The sequence below is a fragment of the Elephantulus edwardii genome, unplaced genomic scaffold, assembly GCF_000299155.1.
Source record: "Elephantulus edwardii isolate Elephantulus edwardi_28Jun2011 unplaced genomic scaffold, EleEdw1.0 scaffold00085, whole genome shotgun sequence".
Lineage (NCBI taxonomy): Eukaryota > Metazoa > Chordata > Mammalia > Macroscelidea > Macroscelididae > Elephantulus > Elephantulus edwardii.
The window spans coordinates 12,476,335-12,497,904 of record NW_006399835.1 but is presented as its reverse complement, the minus strand read 5'-3'; the positions used below and the strand labels follow the sequence as shown (position 1 = coordinate 12,497,904).

The 21,570-nt window shown below is 36.3% G+C and overlaps 1 protein-coding gene across 2 annotated transcripts in view; it reads right to left on the bottom strand.

The window, feature by feature from the left end:
• Positions 1–876: 876 nt before the first annotated feature.
• The window catches only part of SENP7 (SUMO1/sentrin specific peptidase 7), a 201,644-nt gene continuing 180,950 nt past the window's right edge, over positions 877–21,570 (bottom strand). For both annotated transcript variants that reach the window (XM_006890011.1, XM_006890010.1), the window contains 7 exons: positions 20,581–20,673; positions 19,817–19,941; positions 16,990–17,042; positions 10,898–10,941; positions 10,730–10,798; positions 5,610–5,760; positions 877–1,718 (listed from right to left, as the gene is read on the bottom strand). In XM_006890011.1, the coding sequence (XP_006890073.1) occupies positions 1,581–1,718; positions 5,610–5,760; positions 10,730–10,798; positions 10,898–10,941; positions 16,990–17,042; positions 19,817–19,941; positions 20,581–20,673 (673 nt within the window). In that variant the 3' untranslated portion in view covers positions 877–1,580. The remainder of the gene's footprint in view (positions 1,719–5,609; positions 5,761–10,729; positions 10,799–10,897; positions 10,942–16,989; positions 17,043–19,816; positions 19,942–20,580; positions 20,674–21,570) is intronic.

Sequence of the window (21,570 nt, the reverse complement as noted above, 5' to 3'; positions counted from 1 at the left end):
GTGCTGTACCCAAAATTAGATGTAAAACTTAATTAAAAATAGTTGCCTAAAAATGTACCCCACATAACACACATAAATTAGGAATGAATTATGCAATTATAACCACATTTATATGTCATCTCCAAAAGACAAATAACTTCAACAATATAAAGATAATGACATGATTAATAAAAGCTTAAGGACACTCAAGTTTAACCAACAACTTCAATTCACATGATTTTGAAATAAAATGTTCAGTCTTTTTAGCATTATCCTAAATTTGTTTTACCGCCTTAATATACAGTAACAATGTAAATTCAAGAGATGTTTAAAACAAATTAAAATTTAAAAAGACCACTTTTTCTTATCTGAGAAAACACAATACGTGACTTGGTCTCCTTCAAAATATTCTTTATAATGTGAAGAATAAATTTGAAGGTTCTCAAGTGTTTAATCAGATAAACTAGATCATCATTACAGGAATTCAGTAAAAAGAAATTAAGCTATATGGGGATCATACTTCTCTAAAACCTACAATTTAAAAACATAACAATGAGAACAATCTGGTATTGCAGATGAATACTGGGTAAACAGCTAAAAAATTACACCATGCTAATAATAAATAGGACTTGGGGAAATCTGGAAGGTTTTTGTCAGTAAAGTTTGAGGATACCAATTTTATCTTTTATACGTATAGAAACTGTATGCATATATTCTGGGATATTATAGGAGTCAATATTTACATCATAGTGATTAAGTACATATATAATTTTCAAAATCTACCTTAGATTTTTTTTTAATTTCTTTTACTTTGTTTCTCTAATTTCAGAAAGCAAATCAAAAAAAATAGAAAAAAACCTCCATTTTGTTTTTTTGTTTTTGTTTTTTCATTTATTCCAAATTTCACCCTAAATGAATTAAACTCTCAACCTACCAGCTAAGATTCCAAAAGAAATTGGGAGGGGGTGAATCTTTAACATTAGGCCAAGTAACAGTTAGACTTAGCAACTGAGAAATATAAGCTGCGCTTTGAAAGAATTTCTTTTAATCTTCCTAACATTATGAGCGTCTCCTTTTCTACTATACAGAAGGAATGCCGTAAATGGCATTTTCTGACGCCTTGGTACTAAATTCATTTAAAAAAAAATACACAGTATTCATACTGCATGCTTGAGCTGCAAAGAATAGGATTACAATATGATGTGACTTGTCAGCAAATTTGACAAGCACTGGGGCTGGCACCAGGAAGAACCTAACTCCCTTCAACTCCCAGTCATGTGGAAGTACAGATCATATCGCTTTATAATCTACAAAACACTGCCACATTACATATGCTATTGCATAATCCAAGCATATTCACTCAGAAAAATATCAAATATTTTATTAAACTGTAATTCCCATTTAGTAAGTTTATCATCAATTCCTTCTCTTTCTAGGAGATTCCAACAATTCTAATAATAAATCTTATATATTTTAAATAATGCTCAATGATTTATAAAACTACTGCAAGTTATTTTCTTTGTGAGTTGGCTAGCGCAAATGCTGGTAAGCGGCTTTCCAGTAATCTTATAGAACATCTGTGTCATGTGTGTAGGGATTAACTAGCTACTGATGCCCTTCTGTTGCTGTACATGAAGTTTCAATATGAGCTCGCGAATGTCTTCCCGTTTAGTCTTGATAACCTGACGAGGAAACCATTTCTCCAAATGGATTGGAAGTTCAAAGTTAACAATAGGATCCTAAAGAGAGAAGAGAGAAAAAAAATGAAATAATTTTAGCTCCATAATCTAAACTCCAAGTTTTATAAAAACAAGAAACTAGTAATTTTAATTCTGAAAAAAATGAAATGAAGAGGCATAGCATTCCCTGACCTCAAAACATACTACACAGCAAATGGTGGTGGAAAATTTGGACTGCTACCTACAGAAAGTTGAAACAAGACCCACATCTCACACCATACACAAGAATCAACCCAAAGTAGATCAGAGACCTGAGAGTAAAGCCTAAAATCATAAAGTTCATAAGAGACAAAAAAGCTCAGAAGGCCTAGTCTATTTTATAAAGAGGCTGCCAAATACTGCCACAAATGCGCAAGTTGGAAAGGATAAAACTAAAGAATGGGAATACATTTCTGTTCTCATCAAAAACTTTTTCCAACCGAGTGAGAAGAAAACCCAGCAACTGGGGGGGATAAAATGGCAATACCATGTTAAATAAGGGTTTCCTAACAAATGTTTACAGAATACTCCTGGGCATCTTTAAGAAATAGACTGATAACCCAATTATAAAATGGGTGAAAGACTTTTCACATAGGAAGGCATTCCGATGGCCAAAAAACATACGAAGAATGCTCAAAATCACTAGTAATAAAAAAGATGCAAATAAAAACCACAAGGAGGTATCATCTCACCCTAGTAGCAGTAGCAAAGTTTAGCAGGGAAGAAGAGGATGTGAACAGATTGGAATTCTTATACACTGTTGGTGGGATTATCAAACGGTATAACCAACTCTGAAAGGCAGTTTGTCATTCCTCTAAAAGCTGAACATAAAAATTCTGTATGATCCAGCTATTACACTACTAGGAAAATTCCCCAAGGAAATTAGAACTGGGATACAAATGGAAATTTGTATACCACTGTTCATAGCAGTGTTATTCACCATTACAAGAACCTGGAAACAGCCCAAATGTCTAACCACAAGCAAATGGATTGAGAAATTGTGGTAAAGTCACACAATGGAATACTATGCACCACTCAGGAGCTAAAATTTTGAAAACTACTATATAACTTGGGACAGCCTAGAGAGCATTATGCTGAGTGAACTACATCTCAGTCTCATAAGGACAAATAGTGCATAATATCATTATTTTAACAATAGAAGAATGATTAATAAAATATTTATGGGGACCCAAGGGCAGAAGGGGTGAGAGCAGTGGGGTGAGGATGGGTAGGGGCAAAAACCACAGGGTTGCAGTTTGATGGATGGAGGGAGGGGGAGAAGTAAATAGGAAGGATCCAGGTAAAAAGACAGAGTAATAACGGGCAAGGTCCAATGGTGATTTATTTTATAAAACATAATGCATGAGAATGATTGTATGAAACACAATGTATACAAATATAATAAGTAAACCAGTATAAAACTGTTAATTTTTTAAAAAATTATATTGAAATACCACTCACATAATATACAACTCACCTATTCAAAGTATAGAATTCAAGACTGTATGACCACCACAAAAATAATTAAAGCCACTAAAAAAAATAATTAAAACATTCTCATTGGGGGAGCTCTGGTGGCCTAGTGGTAAGGAGCTGCAACTACAATCCCAGAGGCGCACGGTTCGAATCCACCAGATGCTCTGCCGGGGAAGGAGGGACAATCGCCTCCTGTACCAGTCAGATCTGATTTGACGGTACACTCACACAAAAATAAAAAAATAAAAAAAAATTCTCATTTAATTATTAATTTCTGAACATAATCATTAAGTACCAGTATTCTGCCCTGATGTATGCTTGAATACATCAGCTCAAACAGCGCTGGTAACAAGGGAAAGTGTCAACATAATGCACAAATCAGGTGGTTTGAACAAACTGTTTTTGCAACATGCTATTATTTTGAAATATTATTTTATTTATTATTAAAATAATAAATGAGAAACCCTTAGTAGTATAAGAACGTCAAATAAAAAAGGAGGGAGTCCTGAAAAAAGTGTCATCTTTTAATGCAATAAATGGCTAGTTGGTTTAAGTTTCTCAGAACCACTACATTTTTCATTAGGTTAAGAAGCTAACTGGAAAATCTGCAAGCGTTAATTAAGAATAAGTGAAGATATTCTCCTCTGTGTTTAAAAATAAAGGTAAAGCAAGTTACTCCTGAATCAAATTGACATTACTCATGAAAGTTATTAGGAGACAAATGTGAGGACTTATATTTTGAACAAAGTAAGAACACTGTGTACAAAGCTAAGTGTATGAACTGACAATGATTCTATGAACAAATATTAAGAGAAATTTATTTGCATTATTATTATTTTTATTAGCATTAACAGTGTTTCATTAGGATTTTGTTAAAAAGTTTCATAGGTTTTTGATTGGTCAGCCCTAAGTCTACTTTATCCAATCAAAAATTAGTTACACTGGGATACAAATTTGAAGAAAACAGAACAGGCATGATTTTTGTTTGGTATTCTCACCAGAAATTTTACATAATGAAGTTCTGGTGGCCTAGTAAGGATTGTGCTGCCAACCCAAAGGTAAAAGGTTTGAATCCAAAAAAGATCGGTAATAGCCTCCGATGCAATTTACAACCTCTAAAACTCTGCATGAAGGTGAACTATAACTCAACAGCGCATACCACCACCACTACCTATACAGGAAATCTGGTGGCACAGTCTGTACAGACTTGTGTTGCTAGCTAACCTAAAAGACCAAGTCTTTATAGCAGTTCAAATCTACAAGCTGCTCTTGCAAAATAAAGATGGGCAATCTCATCCCATGTAATTTATTGTCTCTGAAACCCAAAGGGTCAGCTATGAGTCAATTCTGACGTGATGGCAGTGAACTGAGTGAGTGACAACCTATATTAGAAATATACTCTACTGGCTGAGGTTACATAAAGTAGAATTATGAAACAGACACAGAACACATGAGACAATAAGGTATTATGTGTCTCCCCAAAATAAAGTCAAATTTCTTGGGAAAAAATATATAAAATATTAAATTGTCAGCTTATGATAAAACTTTAATATGAAATTTTTTTCAAATGTCATCTTTACTAGTTTCCATAATATATACAATCTTCTTTTTAAACATCATCATTCTTCTATATTAAAAATGCCAAAAACTTATTAACTGTATACTGTAATCTCTACATATTCCTCAAGTAGCCTACTGATCAAAATATCCTGCTCCTACACTCATCTTCGTCAGTATACCACATCAGTGACACAGTTTTAGCATCACAGTCACCATGAGTTACCTTTGTACAGCAAATGGACAGACCAGTACTATACCACTTAGAAGAATGTTTGACCAAAAACAATTAAAACTGGCCTGAGGGCCACAGATTAAAATCACCCACCTTTCGCTTGGTAGCATAACTTTCTATCCACTAGGCCAACAGAGCTCTATGTTGTTGCTGTTGTTGTTAAGCGCCGTTGAGTAGCAGACAACTCATAGTGACCTTATGAACCAAAGACCTGAACACTTGCGTAACTTTCATATAGTTAACAGACTAGTGAACTGAAAAAATAATAACCATGCTTGCCAAGGTACTTAATCAGCTTGACCCTACTTCTTGAATATACTCCAATTACTGTCTCTGCCCCTTCTGTTTCCTTCGCCGCCACCTCCCCCAACCCCCCACAGCATACTCTATTATCTTGAAATTCTTTTTTTCCTCTCTGAGCAACAGTATGGATGTTTTATATTGTCTCATATTACTGTAATTAACTAATCTTGTATTTGGTTATGTCCAGTCTATTTAGCTCATGAAAATAATGCTTAATATCAGACATATCATTATATATTTTCAGTTCTGGGATGTTCATCATGATTCTTTTTTTTATTTTTCACACTTTTCTTACTATGCTGATAACTATAAACAAATAAATTATTCATATTGTCACATACCTTGAAGAAGCTTTCCACATATTGCAGTAAATATACTCCACAATCACTGCTATTATCTTGTTTAGGAACTTTAGGGCATAGATCCACCATGTTTGTTTTGCTAAATTCTCGATGAGTTTTTCGTTTTACTTCCCATTCTACCTCTAAATACCTGAAATCATCAATAAGGTTAGAGACTGAAATAGAAATATCTGTACTATTTACAACATTTTCACAAGGGTGGAAAATATCTGCTGCAAAATGTATTATCTCAAGCCAAATATCTAAAGGCTAAATCATAACAATACACAAGTGGTACATAAAAAAGAGTATCTGCTTTTCATAAAAGGTAGGTTTTTCCCCCAACAATTCAAATCTTTCCAACTAAATGTTTTAACATCAATTTTAACAAAAAGTAAACCAGTAAGTTATTTTATAACTTTCATTACTACATTGTTCTATGCCACAGTAAACTGCAAAATGTGTAAGATTTTAAAGTTGAGTTCTTATGCCCTTTCTTTGTTTCTTTGCAAATCTGGAGATTTGCCCATTTTAAGAGTCTCTTTCTGAGATGTATTTTTTTTCTAATAAACTATCTTTGCTCTAACATTTAAAAAAAATAAATAAATAAACTTGAATTATACCAGCAGCTGTGAGGGGGAAGGATGAGCAATCACCTTCCTACAGCCTCCCAAAACCTGCTGTAAGGTCAGCTGTGAGTCAGTCTGACTTGATAGCAAGGATATACACTATCTAAAGTGGAATGAAAATGCATATAAAGACATTATAAGGTAGATTAGTTTTCTTAAATAATTTCATTCTCTCTTTAAATGTTGTTGCTGTTGTTAGATGCCATCAAGTCGCATATGACTCATAGGAACCCTATGAACAGCTGACCCTGCCCTATCCTGTGCCATCCTCATCATTTCTAACACATGAGAGTCCATGCCCATTGCTGAAGTCACTATGTCAATCCATCTCACTGGAAGTCATCCTCTCTTCCACTGACCCACACCCATCTCTTTAAGTATGATGTCCCTTTTTAAGGAATAGCCTCCCACAGTGACATGTCCAAAGTATGTGAACTAATGCTTTGTCATCTTTGCCTCCAAGGAACACTCTGGCTGCACTTTTTCCAAGACATATCTGCTTGTTCTTTTTTAAGTCCACGGGGTATTCAGCACTCTCCTCCAGCACAACTCAAAGACATCAATTCTGTCATCCCTATTCATTGTCCAGCTCTCTGATGCACAGCAAATGGCTGAAAAGACCATTTCCTGATCAGGTGATTCTTGGGCTTCAAAATGACACTGTTGCTCTTCAGCATTTTTTAGAGATTCCTGAAAACAGACTTACCCAATGCAATATATCTCCTCTGATTTCCTAACTCCTGGTACCTAGAATGTTGACTGTTGGTCTAAGCAAGGTAAAATCATGGACAGCTTCAATACTTTCTTCCTCTAGAAGAACGCTGACTATTGGACCTTTGGTGATGATCTTTGTTTTCTTGATATTAAGATATAATACATACCAAAAGTAAGTAACCCATACTTTGATATTCGGAAGCAAGCATTTCATATCCTCTCACTTTCAGCAAGCAAGGTTGTGTCATCAACATACTGAACGTTATGATGAATCTTCCTCCAATCCCGATGCCACATTCTTCATAGAGTCCAGCTTCTTAAAGAATCTGCTCCACGTGCTAACATCAATAGCATACTATTAAGCAAGTCTCAGGTCACTGTGATCCCAAATGGTTAACCAGCTACATAAGTCCATACTTTGTATTTATAGCTCCACCTGTGGCTCAGTTCCCCAATTTCTCTATGGCCTGTGGATTCAATGACTTGTTAGAAGGTCCTCCAGAGACTTAAACCTTTCAGGGGAACAACTCATATAACTTGTAGGTATGCAGGCTGGGCTTTTTGTAGAAACTGGTGAGCAATGGACAGGCTGGATGGAGCAGGATGCTTAAACACAACTGTGCTTCCACTTCTGTGTTGGTTTTCACACACACACCCCAGGGTAGGGTGAGGAGTGCTCTCTTCATACTAATCCTCTAACTACTGCTGATTTGCAAGACTACGCTGATTTGTGAGAGCATGTGTCTGCAATTATGGTAGTTACAGACGGGGGAGAGAGGGAAGCTACAGTTTTGTCTTTAAAAAGTCAAATTTAGGCTAAAACTGCAGCACTATCACCTGGCTTTTCTACTCATTATTTCTCCTTATCTAAATGATTAGTCTTCCCCTTACCATTATCTATATTTAGGGAAATATATAAGTCAGTTGCTTTTCTCCATAAGTCTTAATGCTTCCATTTTAGAAAGCCTATTTTTAATTTTCCCAGTTTTATCAAACCAGTACTCGGAGGAAACAAGCATGTCTTCTTCTCCAAAGACTTTCATTACAGTTGAATTCATGTCTATAAACAACAAACATCTATAAACAGCAAACCACCAGGTCATAGCAACCAACACAAGCTCCTAGAACAAAACATCTTCTCTTTGTCTGTTTGGGTTCTGGTCAACATATCCCCAGACACCTGGGAATAGGACCAAATGAGCATCAGATGCAAACTCAAGAGTCTACTCTTCTTCCTGTGCTTCAGATGAGTTGGACCCTCACTAAACCTCAGCGCCATATGGGCCAAGTCAACACACCAGGGATCCTCAGTACTCTCTATTCCACAAACCAGCAACTCTTCATTTATCCATTCATCATACCAGGTGGACAGTGCTAAAGGAACAACTCCAAATTTAGCCTGTCTCTTCATTACTGTGTATCTACCACTTCCACTCAACAAGGAGACGCAGGAGGTCACCACACATTCAACATACTCACCAGTCTCCTTCAACTTTACAGTCCTGGAAAGGGAGTTTTCACAGACCCTCCTTCCTTTTATCAAGTAGATTAAGGTGGTCTTTACCTTACTTAAGTTTCATTGCAAAAGTCTCTCTCTCTCTTTCTCTGCTTGTCTGCTTTCAAATTTAACTCTCCTCAGAGTACTGGGTGGTACTTAATCTTTCTTAGGCTAAATTCTACATTCTATACCAAAATCTGCTACCATAAGCATTTGTTTATGGAAAATTTTCCCTTTTTTAATACCAAATTAATATCCAACTGTCTTACATTTTTCCTCTAATTAAAATATGACCCATCACAAAACTCTGATCATTTTTAAAATATATCTCAACATAACATTATGAAATATAAAGAAGAAAAAAGGATCATCCACTGACTTCAAAGAAATTCTCAGATTCATCTTCTTATGCTTTTGTCTCAGGCCATAAAGCAGCCTCTCACCTTTTCTACCCACCTTAGCAACTAGGTTTTCTCATCCACTTTACAGAAATAAACAATAACCATCTCAACTGTACCTCCTCCCAAGCCCCACATTTATAAAACCAAACCATGTTTCTGTGGATGTGAAATAAAGAATCCCACTCTTTGTGACACCAACTGTCTTTATTAAACTATGAAATAAGATCAACATTTATGGGACTAGGCAAACGAGAGAGTGCTTCCCACACTGAGCAGATAGACTTGAGGGAGACTGGAGGAAGACCCTTGTAAGAGTGAGACCACGGTGGCAAGACGCTGGTGATGGTGGTGGGAACACTGCTGCATTGCTGTGGAGAAACTGTTTTGCTCTATTTGGACCAGAGCATCTTGATCTAGGTATACATTTATACTGACCACAACGAAGTGTTCTGGGATATCCATTCTTCTCAATGTTAGCCATAAGTTGTTAGGATTCAAAGAGTCAAATGTTTTTGCATAATCAAGAAAACAAAAATAGACATTCTTCTAGTATTCTCTGCTTTCAACCAAGATCCATCTGACATCAACAATGATATCAGGGCGGTGCCACGGCCTCTTCAAAACCCAGCTTGAACTTCTGGCAGTTCCCTATAAATGTACCTTCTAGCTGTTATGGATGCTCATCAGCAATATTTTACGTTTGCATGATATTATTCATAAATTTATACATTCTTTTGGAATGCCTTTCTTGAGAATGGAGACAAATATGGGTCTCTTCCAGTCAGTCAGCCAAACAGCTATCCTAAAAATATCCTGGCATAAATTTGTGAGCACATACAGGATTGCATCCATTAGCTGAAACATGTCAGTTGGTATTCCATTGATTGCTGGGGCCTTATTTTCTACTAGTTAATTCAGTGCACCTTGAACTTCATCCATCCTCCCAATGTGGAGCTTACGATTTTTTTTGCTTGTTAAGTGGCTTGTAAAGTAATGGAACTGGTCTCCCTCTATTCTGGGTTTCTAAAAGATGATCTCTAAACCACAGTCATATTTTGTTTACAAGCTAGTACTACCTTTGTCTGGAGGACTTAAGGCAACAGAACAGTAACAACATGATTTTGGGTAGAAATTTTGAGCAATGCCAACAATAAAGTAAGATTTTTAATTAATTCAGTATTACCTTGAACTTCTAAGAATGTGAACAGTGAGGTAAGACATGTGGACAAACAACAATGATTATTCTTTGGACTCAAGGGAAAAACCATAACAAACCTCTGAGCAACAATGCTTAAGGTTCAAATGAGTTTCTATAGTTAGCAATAATCTATGCATACTATAATAGAAAAGTAATAGCGGGCTGACTCCAAGAGAGGGGGACAACTGAAAGACTCAAGTATGTCATTTTCCTGGATTCTACTTTGTTATTCTTCCCTTGCACAACTGTTTTAGTTATAAGAAAGCTTATCCTTTAGCAGTAATAAACTTTATCCATTAGTCAACACACTCCACCAAGTTCTATGAGTCCCACTAAATGATTAAACATAAGGGTGAGCTGCAGAACCCTTTGAAATTGCATTAGATGTTAGAAGGCTTGCAGACTATATACCTTTGAACCTTGCAGATCTTTTTTATAGTATTTGCAATGCTTCTTTATAGAATTATGCTCTTCAATGACAAATATAAATACAAATTCATTAATTTCATATAATCCACGAGAAAGAAGAGCTTATATGTACATTACAGATTCATTTATTATTGATTAGATTAGCAGAACACACATAAATAATTATAATTTCTGATGTATCTTAGTAATTTTTAAGATAGTTCAAAATTATTGAAACATTAGATAAAAAACCTAAGGGTAAAACTACTTACTCTCGTAAATTCTGAACTGTATTTTGTATAGAAGCAGCTTTCAAGGAGTCAAGTATGAGAATACAGGGCCTATAAAATAATAAAAAAAATTTAAATAAATCAAGATGTACAGATATATATATACCTAAAATGTGTGAAAAAAAAATATGACCACAATGTATGACCTACCTTTTACAAATTTTCTTTGGTACTGACATAGTCTTCTCTGTACTCTGAAATAAAATTGAGATTTAGGACTTTACAAGTAAAACTAGTCTGAATACATAAAAATTCAGCAACTCCTTAAAAAATGTTTATATGCTTCAAATTAATATTTCAAGCTAGAGTGAATTATCTTCAGTAGGCTTACTTAATTTTTAAAAAGTTAATTATATATTATATTGGTAAAATAGTACATTATATGATTTTACATGCATCTTCAAGGAGTATAAAAAAATTTAACAAGGTCTTAAAAAACAATCAAGAGCTTTCTTTTTAATCCAAGTTTGTCTGTAACTCAGTTTATGTTAACAGTAAAGATACATTTCTCCACTTTGAGAACTATCTCCTTCTCTCTCTCCAATTGCCAGCAAGTCACTTCTGACTCATCACTGATCCTCCAGCAGGTTTCCATGGCTGTAAATCCTCCACACAGGAGGAAAGTGTCCATGGTAGATGTGAACCACCAGAAAAGTGTAGCTTTTGGGTTGGCAGTTCAATTTTACAGTTCAAATTTACTAAAGAGTACTCTTGAAGTACTAGAAGCAGAGTATTAATCTGTACTAAGGGAAACTGCCAGAAGTGCAGGCTGGGTTTAGAAGAGTCCATAGTACTAGGAACATTACAACTGATGTTAGATGGATCTGTCTAAAAGCAGCGAGTACCAGAGGAATGTCTATCTGTGCTTCATTGACTATGCAAAGGCATTTGACTGTGTGGACCATAACAAACTGTGGACAACTCTGAGAAGAATTGGAATCCCAGGACACTTGATTGTGCTTATGTAAAAATCTATACTTGGACCAGGAGGCAGTCGTCAGAACAGAGCAAGGAAACACTGCATGACTCAAAATCGGGAAGGGTATACGCCAGGGATATGTCCTCTCTCCATACCTTTTAAATTTACATGCAGAATAGATCATCCTGGAGGCTGGGCTCTAAGAGGAGAAATGTGGCATCAGGATTGGAGGAACATTCATCAACAATCTGCATTATGCAGATGACACAACCATGCTTGCTGAAACTGAGGAGGACCTGAAGCACCTGTTTGCAGAGGGTCGAAGACTGCAGCCTTCAATATAAAGTTCAACATCAAGAAAACAAAAATTCTCACCAAAGGGCTGACTGGCAGAATTCTTGTAGACGGTGAAGAGCTTGAGATTGTCAACAGCTTTAGTTTGCTTGGCTCCACAATCAATTCTCTTGGTACAAGAAGCCAGGAAATCAAAGACGAATTGCACTGGGAAATTCTGCTGTCAGGGACCTTTCCAGAGTACTAAAGAGCAACTGTGTGAGGCTGGAGACTAAAGTGCACCTGATCTAGGCCACAGTCTTCGCAATTACTTGCTATGCTTCAGAAAGCTGGACAATGACTTGGGATAATAAAAAGAAAAATAATGCCCTTGAGTTGTGGTGCTGGAGAAGAGTATTGGCTATATCATGAACTGCCAGGAGAACAAACAGGTTCATCCTAGAGAGGGTGAAACCAGGCTGCTTCTTGGAGGCAAGGATTCCAAAGCTTTCTTTGCCATACTTTGGGTATGTTGCAGGAAGGGACTAATCGTTAGAAAGGGACATCATCCTTGGAAGGGTGGAGGGACAACCCAAAAGAGGAAGGCCCTCAATGAGACAGATTGATACAATGACTGGGATAATGAGTAAGTGTTTCAGAAACCGTAAGGTCAGCACAGAATAGAGGGTTCATAGCTGTTGTATAAAGGGTCACTAGGAGTTGCAAGCAACTTGATGGCACATAACACAACAATGGAAACAAAACAGAGGGTTATTATTTTTAATGTTCGTTTCTTCTGTTGAAATGAATTTACATAACAAATAATCAGTCAAAAATAAATAGGTTTCTTCAATGTAGGTCTTCTTAATACTTTATTATTCCAACATGTACAATCATATTCTAAGACAGTAATAGTGTACAGGTTTTACCCAATTTAACTGATATTCAATTCCTTTTATCATAAATGAGTATTCCAAGGAACTCAATTGGGAAATCTAGCCCTAGAAGCAGGAAGCCACCTTGGTTATGAGGACAAGGGAAATTACCTTTTTCTTCCTGCCCATCCTAAAATACTGATAGTAAAGACAGACACCTATGTTAGACAGGCTGCTGCTAAAATTATTCACTAAAAAAATTCATTTGGTAAAGACTCCCATCAATAAGGACACTGAATGTGAACTGTACATGCTAGCTGGAAGCCTATAGAAAGAAAAAATTTAACTCTATTTAACTTCAGAAGTAACTGAATTTGACCATGAATTATTTTTTTTTACAACTTCTATCAGAAAGTTGTTGTTGTTGTTATGTACCATAAAGTCACCTACAACTCACAGCAACCCTATTCACAATAACTTTTAACCTTGTCCTGTCCTGAGCCTGTCTGTCTCTGACACACTTAGCCCCCATTATCTCAGATACTATTGTCAATCCATCTCATTCTAGGTCTTCCTCTATTACTATCCCCCTCTATCCTTCCAAGCATGATATCCTTCTCCAAGGACTGGTCCCTCCGGCAACATGCCCTAAGTATGTGAGATGGAGCTTCAAAATCCTTGGCTCCAATGAGCTATTTGGCTTCACCCTCTCTAGGACAGATCTGGGTTTTTTGTGGTTTGTTGGGGTTTTTTTTTGTCCATGGTATGTTCAATATACTTCTCCAGCACTAAAACTCAAAGGCATTGTTCTTCTGTCATAGTCCAGTTTTCTGATGCAAAGCAAGTAACTGTGAAGACCAAGACCTAAATCTTAAGTCTCTAACATCATTGTTCTTTAGCACTTTCCAGAGTTCCATGACAGCAGACTTTCCCAATGTAATTCATCTTTTAATTTCCTGACTGCTATTGCTAATTGTGGAACCAAGCAAGCTGAACCTGTTAATAATCTCAATATCTTCTTCAACTATCACGGTACTGCCAATTGGCCCAGTGCAGAGAATCTTTGTTTTCTTGATGTTAAGCTTTAGTCTATAGTGGAGACTGTGTTCCTTGACCTTCTGCAACAAATGCTTCAGGTCCTCTTCAGTTTCGGCAAACAGGTTGTGCCACCAGCATAGCTCAAGTATTGATAAGTCTTCTGCAATCTTGATGTAATGTTCCTCCTGATGGAGCCCAGCTTCCTCAAGGATCTGTTCTACATACATATCAAAAAGATATGGAGAAAGAATGCATCCCTGATGCACTTCTTTCTTGAATTTTTTAACCATACAGTGTTTCCTTGCTCTGTTCTGAGAACTGTTTCCTGATCTAAGTATAGGTTTCTCATAAGCAAAATAAAGTGTTCTGGAATTCCCTTTCTTCTAAAGGTTGGCCAAAATCTGTTATAATCCAGAGTCAAAAGACTTTGCATAGTCAATAAAACACAGATAGACACATTCCTCTGGTATTTCTGCTTTCAGCCATAATCCAACATTGGCTATGATGTCCTTAGTATCACAGCCTCTCCTAAACCCATCTTGTACATCTAGTAGTTCTCTGTCAATGTACTGTTCCAGTTGTATTTTTATATTCTTCAACAGGATTTTGCTTGCATGTGTTATTAGTGATACTGTTCAATAATATCCAGACTCTGTTAGGTCATCTTTTTTGGGAATGAGAATAAACATGGATCTCTATCAGTCAGTTGGCCAGGTTATTCTCAGATTGCTTCGCACAGCCTGGTTTCAGAAAGTAGTCCTGTTGTTGTTATGAGCTGTCAAGTCACTTGCGACTCATAGCAACACCATGTACAACAGCCCTAAATCATGCTCTATATCCTGTGCCAATTTTACTGTCTCCAACAAACCTATCCTCATTACCCCAAGTCACTGAATTTATCCATCTCATCAAGGGTCTTCCTCTCCTGCACTGTCCCTTCACTTTTCCAAACATGACATCACTCTCCAAGGACTGGTCTCACCTTGCAACATGTAAAAAGTGTGTTAGATGCAGTTCAGAATCCTCGCCTCCAAGGAACAGCTGGTTTAACCCTCTCCAAGACGAACCTGTTTGTTCTCTTAACAGTCTATGGTATTTTCAATATTGTTCTCCAGCACCACAGCTCAAAGAAAGGCTCATTTTATCATCCCAAGTCACTGTCCAGCTCTCTGATGCGTAACAAGTGAATGCAAAGACCATGGCATGTATCAGGCGCACCTTAGTTTCCAGAGTGACATTCTTCCTTTTCAGTACTTTGAGAGAGGTCTCTGACAACAGACTTTCCCAATGTAATGTTGTTGTTGTTGTTGTTGTTATGTGCCATCGAGTCGCCTGCGACTCATAGCAACCCTATGTACAACAGCCCTAAACTCCGCTCTGTCCTGTGCCAATCGCACTGTCTCTGACACTCCCATCCCAATTATCCCAATCACTGAATCAATCCACCTCATAGAGGGCCTTCCTCTCCTGCGCCGTCCCTCCACCCTCCCAAGCATGATGTCCCTCTCTAAGGACTGGTCTCTCCTCACAACATGTCCTAAGTATGTTAGACGGAGCCTCAGAATCCTTGCCTCCAAGGAGCCACCCGGTTTAACCCTTTCCAGGACAATACATCTTTTAATTTCCTGGATGCTGGTGCCAAGAGTGATGATTGTGGAGCCAAGCAAATTAAAGTTGTTTAAAATCTCAAGCTCTTCATCATCCATCATGATGCTGCCGGCCAATCGGCCCAGTGGTGAGAATCTTTGTTTTCTTGATATTGAGTTTCAATCCATATTGAACGCTGCAATCCTCAACTCCATATTGAAGGCTGCAATCCTCAACCTTCTGCAGCAAGCGCTTGAGGTCCTCCTCAGTTTCAGCAGTGTTGGGTCATCTGCGTAACACAGATTGCTAATGAGTTTTCCTCCATTCCTCATGTCACATTTCTCCTCATAAAGCCCAGTCTCCTGGATAATCTGTTGTACTGTATATAAAATACACTTGCAAAAACTAGTAAAGAGCCCTGGTAAAACAGGGCTAAAATGCTGGGAGGCTAACAAAAATGTCAGCAGTTCAAGTTTACCAGGCACTTCATAAGAGAAAAAATGGGTAGTCTCTTTCCACGAAGATTTACAGGCTCTGAAAACTGGTGAAAGGTCATCATGGACTCTGAAACAGGCTCTCAAACAGTGACATTGTGTTTGGTTTATAAATTTATTAAATAACACCAAGTCCAAAAAGTAACTCACATAATTGAATAAAAGTAAATTGATCATTAAAAATCAAAAAGTACTGAATAGATAAAATACCAATTAAATAAACCAATTTAAGACGTTAACAAGTTAAACACTTGTACTCTTTCCCATTCCTAAAAACTCTGACAAAGAATCATAAAACATGATTTGATTACAAGCAATCAATATTGCCAAAAGCATCAGGATGGATGGCGAAGAGATTGAGTTCACAGCTTCAGTTTGCTCGGCTTCACGGTCAACACTCTAGGCACCAGTAGCCAGGAAATCAAGAAACGTATTGCGATGGGAAAGTCTGCGGTTAGGGACCTCTCTAAAGTACTCAAGAGCAACAGTATCTCTCTGGAGATTAAGGTACACCTGATACAGGCCATGGATTTTGCAATCACTTGTTATGCATCAGAGAGTTGGAAAATGACTAGGGAGGATAGAAGGAGAATTGACGCCTTTGAGCTGTGGTGCTGGAGAAGAGTACTGAATGTACCACGGACTGCCAAGAAAACAAACAGATTCATCCTAGAGAGGGTTAAACCAGGCTGCTCCTTGGAGGCAAGGATTCTGGGGCTTCGCTTGACATACTTTGGACATGTTGTAAGGAGAGACAGGTCTTTAGAGAGGGACATCATGCTGGGTAGAGTAGAGGGACAGTGCAGGAGGGGAAGACCCTCTATGAGGTGGACTGATTCAGTGACTGGGGTAATCGGGATAGGTATGTCAGAGGCAATGAGATTGGCATGGGATAGAGCACGGTTTAGGGCTGTTGTACATAGGGTCGCTATGAGTCGCAAATGACTCAACGGCACATAACAACAACAACAACATAACTAACTATAACATACTTTTAATTACTATAATATATTTATTCATTTTCCTTGCTTTACATCTCTAAAGAGCACAACTTACTTGGGAATCTTCTGCAATCACAGGTAGTGTTGTAGTAGAATGCAGATCATTTTCTAGATAGAAATAATGAAGTTATTATGAATTTTTAAAGTACGTAAGTACATATAATATAGATAGTTGAGATAAGCACTAAAATGTAATCTGGATGCACAATATAATTTAAAATATGTGTACATCTGAGATTTATTTACATTTTTTTCATTATTACAAATAAAATTAAATCAAAATATTATTTGGCAATTGTAAGACTACACATAAACTCTAATGTCAAGTTCTAAAATACTGATAAACTGAGACAATTTGCTATAAAAGATAACCTCCAGAGAAAGCTTACTAAATATACTTGCTCCTTGGACTATCAAATTGTGAACAGAACTTTTCAGAGGCAGCAAGGATGCATGAACTTCCAAACTTCTGTCCTAAAATAGCTTTATAAACCTCAAACCCAAACTAATCTCCTTAAAGACTTCTTTAAACAAGAAATAGCCTACTGTAGATTGTCAAGTACATCTAATGTGAATATTGTACTCTTTTTAAAAAGACTCATTTATGTAATATCAAACGTCTATAGGTAACCCAAAATGTTGGATGTGAAGCTTGTTCTACCAGTTTAAGACAATGGTGGTAGAAAAGTGTGGAAAAGAATATTAAGAATAATAACATAACTTCAAAAATGCAGCTGAATGTTGTAGAATTGTACATGTACAAATTGGTGAAATTGCATCTTTATGTACACTCTCCTATTTTTTTTTTTTAAAAAAAACCCCAGTACACTGCTGTTTTAATGAGGTGAATTGCTCATTTACTTAAGTGTTTGGGTCTTTGTTGTTTATAAAAATAATTCTGAACAAGTATACTTTTGACGCTTAGAAGAATTAGAAGAACAAGAAATAGTAAGTTGCTTTATTATTATTTTTCTTTTCCCTTCCTAGGTTTGGGCTAATACTGCAGTCAGAGTGGTCCTTAGAAGCACGGATAGTGACGTTTCCTCTCACATACTTTGGGCACGTTGCTAGAAGGGTCTAGTCCATGTAAAGGAACGTCATGGTAACACAGGTAGAAGGTCATAAAAAGAGAGGCAGATCCTCAACAAGATGAACTGAAACACTGGGATAGGGTTCAGATCTGTTGTTCACCAAGAGTCTTAACAACAATGGTAATGACCTAGTCAATCTATATGCTGAATAAATAATTCAAGAAACTGGACTATATAATGAAGATTATGGCATCAAAATTAGAGGAGGACTCATCAACAATCCACATCATGCAGATGACAACAATCTTGCCTACAAAAAAATGAATACTTGAAGCACTTACAGCAGAAGATCAAGGACTATAGCTTTCAATATACATCTCAACATCAGGAAAAGAAAAGCTGTACCACTGGACCAATAGGCAAAATCTTAATAGATGGAGAAAAGACTAAAAGTTGTCAATAAGTGATCCAAAATCAACAACCATGGTAACAGCAGTCAAGAAATCAAAAGACATGTTTAATTGAGAAAGCTGCTATTAATGACCTTGATACAATGCTAAAGAGCAAGGATACCAGTTTAAAAACTAAGATGTACCAGAAGCAAGCTACAGTATTTTCAACAGTTTCCAATACATCTGAAAATAGGATAAAAAAAATAACAAAAACTGAAAAACTGATGTCTCTAAACTTCAGAACTGGAGGATGGTATTGACTATACCATGAACTTACAAAAGAACAAAGAAATTTGTCCTGGAGGTAGTACAAAGAGAGTTCTCCTAGACAAGAATATTGAATCTTGTTTCACATACTGCAGGCATGTTGTCAGGAGAGGTGAATCCCTGGAAAAAGACATTAATTATGCTGGGAAAGGTTCACATAAGAGAGGAAGACCCTCAATGAAATGAGATGAATTGACAAAATGAGCTTAAGTATGTCAGAAGAACTGGTGATGATGCAGAATTGGAAAGGGTCCAACCTGTTGTTCATGGAGTCATTGTTAAATACAGTGGACAACAATGTAGTAATGGCTGCTATTAATTCTACTTGCAACTTGGGCAATGAAACACATATATCATTCTGATCACTTTTTCCAAAGTTAAGCTTATTTATTGAAAATAAAACATGGAAAAGTTAAAGAATTGTAAGAAACTCCTTTTGAAACTAGAAGAGCTATTATTTAACCGAAATATGTTAGTATTTTCATGTGAATATCCCATGGACAGCCAAATGAACAAGTATGTCTTAAAGAAAGTGAAGCGAGAGTGCTCCTTGGAGGCAAAGATGAAAAAGCTACATCTCACATACTCACATACTTTGGGCTATTCAGGAGAGGCTACTCCCTGGAAATTATCATGCTTAGAAAGGAGGAGCATCATTGAAAGAGAGGAAGACTTTCAATCAGGTGGACTGACACAGCAATTGCTGCAATGGGCCCTAGTGTGTCAGAGACTGTGAGGATAGCACAGGATAAGAGAGGGTTCAGATCTGTTGTTCATAGGATCGCTATAGGTTGTACTCGGACTTGACGGCTGTGACAACAAACGTTAATTTATATTTAAAAATGAGATAATTCTCTAGCTCTGTCTGAAGATCTATAAAGTCTTAACCATTTAATTAGGCTACGCTCTAAAAACTATTATGATAGAAGCTAATTAACAGTATCGCATAATTCTATTTTGTTTGTATAAGAGAATAAATATTTATCATGGTATTTTCTAATTTCTTTCTGATACTAAGTTTAATGTTAATATATTCTCAAACTAGTGTCTAACAATCTATCAGCCTCTATAACCATGAATTCCTGTAATCATCATAATACTTAAAAGCATCATTCTACAGTAAGCATGTCACCTATTGTTTTGTTGTACTGTTGGGATTGCTGAGCCTGGGGTTGCTGGGACTCAGTTTGGGGTAAATCTTCATACACAGCTTCTTCTAACCATGGAAAGCAAATGACTGCAAGATACCAGTGAGACCTGTTGGAAAAGAAAAATCATCTTAAGGTACAAATCTAAACCATGCCGAATACATTGTGTAGCTATGTGCTATGTTGCAGGAAGTGAGAATGACTTTCACTTCATACCAATCTTGAAGAAGACTATTTTAATACCTGATACACAAAAATACACATTCCAAATTAAGGTGACCAAAGCATAAATAAGACCAACTAGGGTAAAATTCAAACTCTGTTACTTTCATAGTGGCAGTTTCCTATAAAGGATATGCTTTAATAAACAGACCTAACAGACTCATCAGCACCACCTTGTTAAAATGAATACTTATCATATTTGTTCTCTTAAACATATGTGAAGTCAAATTATAATCTGCTGATATTTTATTTCACAAATATTTTCTTAAGTACAAAAGACTAAAAAAAATCTCAGTATTTTAGCTGTGGTTTCACTTTTCCCCCCCTCAAGATATTTACAAAATAATTATAGCAAATCACAATCCATGATATGTATGTAGCTCATTGTTTTAGCGACACTTTACAAAGGGGGAAAAAAGGGAAGTAATACCAGGAATTGATGTACTCGTACTTTTTATTAACAACAAAAATTCATTTTTATTGGGCTTATGTCAATTTTAATTTTAAGTAATATTAAAGTACTCACGCTTCATTTACAGGCACAAAGATGTAATCCTTATTAAAGATGTTTATGTGACGAGTCCATGTTCTTACTCTCTTATGTCTTCTCTGGGCCATTCTAGGAATATGAAAGAACTGATATATAAGAAACTGAAATGTAAAATAAGACACTAAAGAGTCATTCTTAACATTATGGAAAATGCTGTATTTAGTTTACTCAACCATTTTTCCCTAAAACAAATGTCAACACACGAAAAAAGTTATTAACTTCAAATTGTTCTTAAAATTGATCAACATTTAAAAACAGTACAGAAACAGGAAAAAAGTATTAATTTATAAAATGCTTTGTGGATTCCATACCTCAGTAACTGAGCGTATAAATAAAAACTTATCTATTATCCTGATTAGTCTATTTGAACGTGATATAAACTATTATCACTGAAATTATCTGTGGGGAAAAAAGAAAATTAAAAAAAAATTTAAAAAAATTATCTGTGGAAATGACAGTGTAAAATTTAATAGTGGAAGAAGTACGTTCCTAGACTTTTAAAGGTAAAAATTCATTTCCCCTCATTTCATATATAAGGAAACTATAGGTTAATTAAATATACCCACTATTGGGGAGCTGGTGAGGAGTTGCACTGCCATCGCAAAGACATACACTTGAAACCCACCAGCTGCTCTGTGGAGAAAGATGTTCAATCACCTCCTATTTGATTAAAATGCCTCTAAAAACCCGCTGGAGGGTCAATTATGGGTCAGTTCCAACTTGACAGTACACAACAACACCACACCCATTATTTCTGCATATTTCCTTTTACTCTTTCAATAAATATGTAGTAAGTCTGTAAGAACCAATTTAAAAAACATAAATACTGCCATACATTTATAACTTAATAATGGCAGGAAAAAAAATAACTAAAATGTGCTACCTACAAACAATACAAAGGACTGAGTTAAGTAAAAACATTAAGAACAGGATCACCACACCAAATCATAAAAATAATAGTTAAGA